The sequence below is a fragment of the Tachyglossus aculeatus genome, chromosome 7 (assembly GCF_015852505.1).
Source record: "Tachyglossus aculeatus isolate mTacAcu1 chromosome 7, mTacAcu1.pri, whole genome shotgun sequence".
Lineage (NCBI taxonomy): Eukaryota > Metazoa > Chordata > Mammalia > Monotremata > Tachyglossidae > Tachyglossus > Tachyglossus aculeatus.
The window spans coordinates 49,962,272-49,971,109 of NC_052072.1; the positions used below are offsets into that span (position 1 = coordinate 49,962,272).

Genomic DNA, 8,838 nt, shown 5'->3' on the forward strand with positions numbered 1-8,838 from the left:
AATTGACATATCCTATTTTTTAGAACTCAAACCCGGGTTCTAATACCAACTCTGCCACTTATCCTCTGTGTAACCTTGGGCCAGTTACTTAACTTCTCTGTACCTCGGTTTCCTCAACTGAAAAATGGGGACTAAATGCCTATTCAATCAATCAATTGTATTTATTGAGTCCTTACTGTGTGCAGAACACTGTACTCAGTGCTTGGGAGAGTACAATAAAACAGAGTTGATAGGCATTTCTTCTGTCTTAGACTTGTGAACTCTGTGCGGGTCAGGGACTGCATTCAATCTGATTAACTTGTATCTACCACAGGGCTTAACCAATAAATACCACAATTATTATTATCTTGCACTAACTCATACACATATTGCCTTCTTTCTTCCAAATATCTGCACATTATTTCACTGTGCTTCACCTGCTAGATTGCAAATTCCTTGAGGGTAGGAATCATGTCTAACTAGTATATTCTCACAAGCACTTAGTATAATGCTCTGCACACAACAGGTGCTCCATAAATATGATTGATCAATCAGTGAAATAGATGCACTCAAATACACTACCACTGCTACTTCCCACTCTGTCATGAATATCCATTAGGCTGGGTTTTGCACAGAAAATTAAATAATTCCAAGTCATATAGCACCTATCTTCTGCACACAAACTTTGCTCTAAATTCTCCATGGCTGACAAATTCCCTTAGCTACCTCAATTCTAGCTTCTGGAGGACAAGTTCTCCACTGCCATAGAACACTCAGTACTTCAAATAATATGTAGAGAAATTCATTCAATAGTATTTATTGAGCTCTTACTGTGTGCACAGCACTGTACTAAGCGCTTGGGAAGTACAATGAGCTATTCACCTTGAAGACTATGTCAGCATTGTAGGATATCAAATTATTTCCAATTCAAGTTAACACATGCATTTACTTGCAACATCTTAGCAAAGTGTTATTGTTTGTGGAAAATAACTCTTCCTTAAAAAGAATTAGTGATATTTCTTAACATGAAGTATAAAGTAAAATATTGGTTAGAATACTAAACAGGGTAGGTATAATAAAATGATATACATTATAAAACAAAGCTCACTATGAACCATTGCACTAGACCATAGATTTGGTTATGCCATCTGAAGGGCAAGAAGGCCCTATTTGTATAAAGAGTAAGGAAGCAAGTTCATTAACCCACAGTGTTATAACTAGCTCCTAAAATGAGTATAGAGGTATTATTTGAAATAACATAACTAATTCTTATTCATCTGTAGTTCCTACCTTTCTTTATCCTTTCCATACATTCAGTTTTCTGTTTTTTAAATTTTCTTGATTGCTGTTTAGCAAATTGATCTGCTTCTGATAGAGTCATTTGCACGGTTGTTTCAGAATTATTTTGGGTCTTATTTGTTAAAGCACCTTTATATGGTCTGTTCAACGGATTAAAGTATTTATTTACGGAGTGGTCACCCATGGGTCCATGTTCTTGTTTCTTTAAAGCATCATCTTGCAGTCTTTTTCGTGGCCTGGTAGAAGCTAGTACATTTTTCTGCTCCTGTTTCATTCTTTTGCTGACTTGAAAGGACTCCCCAGACGGTATGTTTATAAAACTGCTAATAGGTCTTTGAAATGGTGGCTTAGGGGCTTTTTTTGCCCTGTTCGCTTTTCTACTTGAATGTGAAGAGGTGAAAGAAAATGGCAAATTACTGCTTCTTGCTCGATTGGCAAAGTGAACATTTGTTCTCATCTCTGGGAAAAACGGTTCCTGAGAAAAATATGAAGTTATCTGTCCCTCAGGCTCACCGTTAAGTGAACAAGAATGTGTGCAAGGTAGTCGGGCCATCAGGTTTTCCATTTCATCTAGCCCAGCACCAAGAAGTGATTCAAACATTAAATTTTCTGGAAACTGAAAACTGGGCTTTGATTTCCTAATGACGTACCTCGAGGGTTCTCCTGAAGAGTATCTTAGATGGGAAATGCTGGGGAGATCTCCGGAGCTGGTAACTGAATTAAAAGTGGGCCTTTCTTCATCACTTTTGAAAAAAAATGTATCAGGAGGTGAACTAGACACATGAGAGAAAAGCTGTTCAAGTTCAGTAGAGTGCTCAGATTTACCGGCTGAACCTATATCCATTGTTTCAGCTGAATTAGCAGTGCCCAGTTTGGAATGTGCTACAAGCGTTCCGTTTGTTTCAGACCTTCCAGTTCCCTTTCCCCAGGCAGAAGAATCAACGTGAGGAAATCTTATTGACTTTGCAGATGCTCCTGAGGAAGTCTCATCCTGCTTCGCAAGTTCACAATTGATCTGATTCATGTCTTTTTGTGGTTTGTCTCGATTCTGTTTCCGATCCTCTACAATACAAAGGCATCAGAACATTCAAGTCTCTGGTGGGTCAAATTCAGCAATCTTTGAAAATAATCTAAGGGACCTTGAGAAAAAATAGATCCATGCAACTTACCAACACCAGCATAAATGGAGAGATGGTGTGAGTCGTCTCTGGTAATATAAGGATGGTTTAAAAGAGGATCTGTCCTCGCTGGTTTTGCAGGACCAGTTAGTAGGAGCTGAAGCAACCATAAGCGCATAAGCAACATCATTACTGGGTCAAACCAACGGGTCCATTCGGACCAGTATTATGTTTCCAACCATGGCAGTGGGATGCTGGTAGGAGTGTGGTGGTTGCCCTCCCTAACGTTTGTACGAACAATGGTCATGAGGGAACATCTAACACCTTTAACTTTTCCAAGTGGTCCAGGTCAACCTGCACAATGTTCAGTTACTTTGCAACCCCCAAAGACCGTTTCTGAGAGTGTTTTCTTTCATGATTTCCTGAGGAGAAAACTGGGCAGAGAGAAAAGACCCAGTAGCAGAAGAAGGAAATTCCCTTCCCCTTGTGGGCAGTGAGAAATACTATTAAAAGCAAGTATCAGAGCCCACTGCATAATCTGGCCATCACCTAGCCCTTCCCTACCTCATCAATCAGTGGTATTTATTGAACACTTACCATGTGTACAGTACTGTACTAAGCTCTTGGAAGAGTACAATACAACAGATTTAGCAAAAATATTACCTGCCCATAACGAGTTTACAGCCTAGAGAAGCAGTGTGGCTCAGTGGAAAGAGCACGGGCTTTGGAGTCAGAGATCATGGGTTCAAATCCCAGCTCCGTCAATTGTCAGCTGTGTGACTTTGGGTAAGTCACTTAATATTAATAATAATAATAATGATGGTATTTAAGTGCTTACTATGTGCAAAGCACAGTTCTAAGCGCTGGGGGGATACAAGGTGATCAGGTTGTCCCTCATGGGGCTCACAGTCTTAATCCCCATTTTACAGATGAGGTAACTGAGGCACAGAGAAGTTAAGTGGCTTGCCCCAGGTCACACAGCTGACAAGTAGCAGAGCCAGGATTTGAACCCATGACCTCTGACTCCCAAGCCCGTGCTCTTTCCACTGAGCCACGTTGACTTGCTCAAAGTCTGTGCCTCAGTTACCTCGTCTGTCAGATGGGGATGAAGACTGTGAGCCCCCCGTGGGACAACCTGATCACCTTGTAACCTCCCCAGCATTTAGAACAGTGCTTTGCACATAGTAAGCACTTAATAAATGCCACATTATTATTATTATTAGAGGGGGGAGACAGACATTAATTAAGGGGAGCAGTGTGGCTTAGAGGAAAGAGCGGGGGCTTGGGAGACAGAGGATGCGGGTTCTAATCCTGGCTCCACCACTTGTCTGCTGTGTGACCTTGGGCAAGTCACTTCGATTCTTTGGGCCTCAGTTACCTCATCTGTAAAATGGGGATTAAAACTGTGAGCCCCAAGTGGGACAACCTGGTTACCTTGTATCTACCCCAGTGCTTAGAACAGTGCTTGGCACATAGTAAGTGCTTAACAAATGCTATAACTATTATTATTAATATGAATATATACATAATTTTTAATATGCAATTTAAAGGTAGGTAATAGGAGCTGTAGGGTTGGGGGCTGGGTGAATATCAGATGTCCAAAGGTCACAGATCCAAGTGCATAGATGATGCAGATGGGAGAGTGAATTAGGGAAAAAAGGGTTTAATCAGGGAAGGCCTCTGGGAGGAGATATGACTCTAACAGTGCCTTGAAGGTGGGGAGTGGTGGTCTGGCATACATGGAGGGGGAGAGAGTTCCAGGACAGGGCAAAGATGTCAGCAGCAAGACAGATGAGAGGGGCATGGCGAGTAAGCTGGAGTTAGAAGAGCAGAGTGAGCAGGATGGGCATAGAGGTAAATCAGTGAGGTGAGGTAGGATGGGGGAGCTGATTGAGGGCTTTAAAGCCAATGGTAAGGAATTTCTGTTCAATGCAGAGGTGGATGGGAAGCCACTGGAGGTTCCCAAGGAGTGGGGAGACTTGGACTGAACGTTTTTGTTGATAAATAATCCATGCAGCAGAGTGAAGTATGGACTGGAGTGAGGAGAGGCAGGAGGCTGGAAGGTCAGCGAGGAGAGAGATGCAGATAGAAGCACTTGAACGGCAAGGTATGGATGGAGAGGAAAGGGTGGATTTTAGCAATGCTGTGCTCATGTTTTCAAAAAAAACTCTCCCTTGACGCTAAGGCCCCCTCCAGTTATCACTCCTTCTCCTTCCTACCATTCCTACTCAAGTCACTACTTTGAGTCATACCTACTCAAAGTCACTCTTTGAGTTTGTCTCCATTTCCTCTCCTCCAGTCCTCTCCTTGAACACTTTAAATCTGACTTCCTCCCCCTTCACTCCACAGAAATCACCCTCTACGTGGTCACCAGTGACCTCCTTCTTCCCAAATCCAACAGTCCCTACTCCATCCAACACCTCCTTGACCTCTCGGCTGTCTTCAACACCGTCCACCCCCCCTCCTCCTGGAAACATTATCCAACCTTGACTTCACTGATGCTGTCTTTTCCTGCTTCACTTCCTATGTCTCTTCTCAGTTTCTTTCTCATGCTTCCCATCCTCTGTGGGAGTTCCTCAGGCTCAGTACCGTGTCCCCTTCTATTCTCCATCTACACCCATGAAGAGAATTCCCAAAATTGTTAAGAGAAACATCAATGCCTGAAGCTTCACTCCTGGAATTCCCTATTATCTCTTCATCTTTCCGCCCTCATACGTGGGCCAATAACTCTGTTCTTCAGCCCCCTCACCCATGGTTTCTCTGACTGTAAGAGGACCTCCTTCCTCACCAAATATCCCTCTGTGGCCACCTCAGCTCAGGACAGGCTTTCTGGAGATGCTCGGCATCAAATTGGAGGACCCTAAGACTTCCAATCCTGTTGCTGAAGAGATCATTTCACTTCCCACCCGTGGCCAAACACCACAGCGCAATCCATGAGCTCCATCCTCCGGGAGGAGGCACGGATCAAAGGTCAGGTTATCCTTTGGCGATAAAGCCTTCCCTCTCAGTAACTGCTCTCAGACTTCAACGGAAGAAGTCTTTCAGTTATCACTGATGCTACCAAAATGTAGCTAAAAGACACGGTTCTGGTGTTCTTAAGTCAGTTTTGAACCCCCCTACCAGAGGGCATGGAATATTCCAACTGCTTTTCATCTCTGTCAGGTGGTGGGCTTCCGTTAACCCTTTTCTGGCCCATGAAAAGCCTCAGGGTGAGCTTGATTTCGCTCAAAGGACACCCAGTTGGTGAGAGGTGGGGACAATAAGAGGGATTTTGTCCCTATTTTACAGATGAGTAAGCTGAAAACCAAAGTTAAGTGATTTGTCTAGGGTCACAAGGCAGACAACCCTGTAGCCTTTCTGCTAGGCCTCACTAGGACTTTGACAAGGATCAATTAAGAAATCAACTGCCCACCTCCATCTTAATAAAACTGCTTGCTCTTTGAGTCAAGTAAGGACATATAAATGCTGCTGATTTTATCCCTATTTTACAGATGAGTAAGCTGAAAACCAAAGTTAAGTGATTTGTCCAGGATCACAAGGCAGACAACCCTGTAGCCTTTCTGCTAGGCCTCACTAGGGCTTCGACAGGGATCAATTAAGAAATCAGCTGCCCACCTCCATCTTAATAGAACTGCTTGCTCTTTGAGTCAAGGAAGGACATATAAATGTTGCTGATTTTATCCCTATTTTACAGATGAGTAAGCTGAAAACCAAAGTGAAGTGATTTGTCCAGGGTCACAAGGCAGACAACCCTGTAGCCTTTCTGCTAGGCCTCACTAGGGCTTCGACAGGGATCAATTAAGAAATCAGCCGCCCACCTCCATCCTAATAGAACTGCTTGCTCTTTGAGTCACGTAAGGACATATAAATGCTGCTGATTTTATCCCTATTTTACAGATGAGTAAGCTGAAAACCAAAGTTAAGTGATTCGTCCAGGATCACAAGGCAGACAACCCTGTAGCCTTTCTGCTAGGCCTCACTAGGGCTTCGACAGGGATCAATTAAGAAATCAGCTTCCCACCTCCATCTTAATAGAACTGCTTGCTCTTTGAGTCAAGCAAGGACATATAAATGTTGCTGATTTTATCCCTATTTTACAGATGAGTAAGCTGAAAACCAAAGTGAAGTGATTTGTCCAGGGTCACAAGGCAGGCAACCCTGTAGCCTTTCTGCTAGGCCTCACTAGGGCTTCGACAGGGATCAATTAAGAAATCAGCTGCCCACCTCCATCTTAATAGAACTTCTTGCTCTTTGAGTCAAGGAAGGACATATAAATGCTGCTGATTTTATCCCTATTTTACAGATGAGTAAGCTGAAAACCAAAGTTAAGTGATTTGTCTAGGGTCACAAGGCAGACAACCCTGTAGCCTTTCTACTAGGCCTCATTAAGGCTTTGACAAGGATCAATTAAGAAATCAGCTGCCCACCTCCATCCTAATAGAACTGCTTGCTCTTTGAGTCAAGTAAGGACATATAAATGCTGCTGATTTTATCCCTATTTTACAGATGAGTAAGCTGAAAACCAAAGTTAAGTGATTTGTCTAGGGTCACAAGGCAGACAACCCTGTAGTCTTTCTGCTAGGCCTCACTAGGGCTTCGACAGGGATCAATTAAGAAATCAGCTGCCCACCTCCATCTTAATAGAACTGCTTGCTCTTTGAGTCAAGCAAGGACATATAAATGCCGCTGATTTTATCCCTATTTTACAGATGAGTAAGCTGAAAACCAAAGTTAAGTGATTTGTCCAGGGTCACAAGGCAGGCAACCGTGTAGCCTTTCTGCTAGGCCTCACTAGGGCTTCAGCAGGGATCAATTAAGAAATCAGCTTCCCACCTCCATCTTAATAGAACTGCTTGCTCTTTGAGTCAAGCAAGGGCATATAAATGCTGCTGATTTTTGCCCTGATTCTTATATCAACTTTGGGGGTGCGGGGAGGGCACTAAGCAATGGCTTAAATTATAACTCCAGGATCAGTGCACCTCTTAAGAAACCAAATTACTACTCTGCATTTTATTCAACATGAATAGGCTTGAAGATCTGATGGTTTCCTCGGGAAAAGGGTAAATCTCCAAAGATCCAAATGCTCAATGCAGGTATTTCTTTTAAACAATGGAATTAAATTTGATTATTTGATTAAAAATGGAAGGCAAATATTTTACAAGTGCCCTTTTCTTACTATCCCTAGATGAAGGGTTCGAGGGAAGAAATAGTAACCTGTTACAGTGCTAGTTACTTTAAGAATTGGTTTGCCTTTGTAACCTATGTCTTCAAATTACTGTAAATCATTTTTCATTAGGGCATTGTTAAGTGAACTCAAATATAATAGTCTGATAACAGCAAGATTCTCCAGCGTTACTTTCTTTCTGATTCCTGATGCCAGCCAGCAGTCTGACCTGAATATCTCTCTCTGAATTGCAACTGTCATTTTAATTTTAATTACTCTTTCAAAATAGTAGGATACTCCCTTGGATTGTATTTTCTTTTAGCCATTATGGCAATATCACACACAAACAAAAATCTGTCCTAGATTTTTTAAAAATTCCATTTTTGTTCTTTTGAGGGCTCAGTTGGAAGCCAGTCCTTTTATTTGCAAACAAATGTTCCTACTGAGTCATTTCCTGAGCTTCCTGTGCGACTTTGATACTTCCAACATTTTATATTTCTTATTTCTCTTCCCTGATGCTTGGAGAGTAATTCTTTTCAATCATGTTCTATAATTTAATTCTTTTTTTCACCTGCCCAGGGAATAATACAGAGATACTCCAGAGTCGAGGCCTTAAACTATATCCCAAGTTCCAGTTTTTAAATTATAGAAACATCCCTTACTGTGGAAAGTATATATTATAGCCTCAATTTTAGTCCGATTGAAATGCTGGATGAGGACTAATTTCAAAAGTTTTCTGTTGGAAAATGAGTCATTTTTCCAGGCCTCGCACGATATTGTGGTCAGGATCGGACTGGTACGCTGGAATACCAGGAAAATTCTAGTGGGTTGGTGTTTGTGTGAGTTGATGGGGGTTAGGATGAGTTAGTATGGCCTGCATCGGTCACCTCTGATACTGAGCAGCTACAAGGTAATCAGGTTGTCCCACGTGGGGCTCCCAGTCTTAATCCCCATTTTCCAGATGAGGGAACTGAGGCACAGAGAAGTGAAGTGACTTGCCCAAGTCACACAGCTGGCAAGTGGCGGAGCTGGGATTAGAACCCATGACCTCTGACTCCCAAGCCCGTGCTCTTTCCACTGAGCCATGCTGCTTCTCTATCATTGTTATTATGAATTATTGCTATTATTAAGCTCATCAATTCCTACTCTTGTTTCGCATTCTCCCAAGTGCTTAGTACAGTGTTCTGCACCTAGTAAACACTCAATAAATGCAGCTGATTGATTGAAAGATCAAACAGAAACTCCGTAACATCGGCTTTAAAGCATTTAATCTGCTCG

The 8,838-nt window shown here is 42.4% G+C and overlaps 1 protein-coding gene across 1 annotated transcript in view; it reads right to left on the minus strand.

Annotated features, from left to right (window-relative positions):
* LOC119930634 (germinal-center associated nuclear protein-like) overlaps window positions 1-5,347 on the minus strand; it is a 68,622-nt gene extending 63,275 nt beyond the window's left edge. Inside the window, exons 1-4 of the mRNA XM_038749173.1 lie at window positions 5,185-5,347; window positions 4,882-5,007; window positions 2,448-2,553; window positions 1,270-2,340 (exon numbers count right to left, since the gene is read on the minus strand). Of these exons, the coding sequence (XP_038605101.1) occupies window positions 1,270-2,340; window positions 2,448-2,553; window positions 4,882-5,007 (1,303 nt within the window). The 5' untranslated portion in view covers window positions 5,185-5,347. The remainder of the gene's footprint in view (window positions 1-1,269; window positions 2,341-2,447; window positions 2,554-4,881; window positions 5,008-5,184) is intronic.
* Window positions 5,348-8,838: the final 3,491 nt, after the last annotated feature.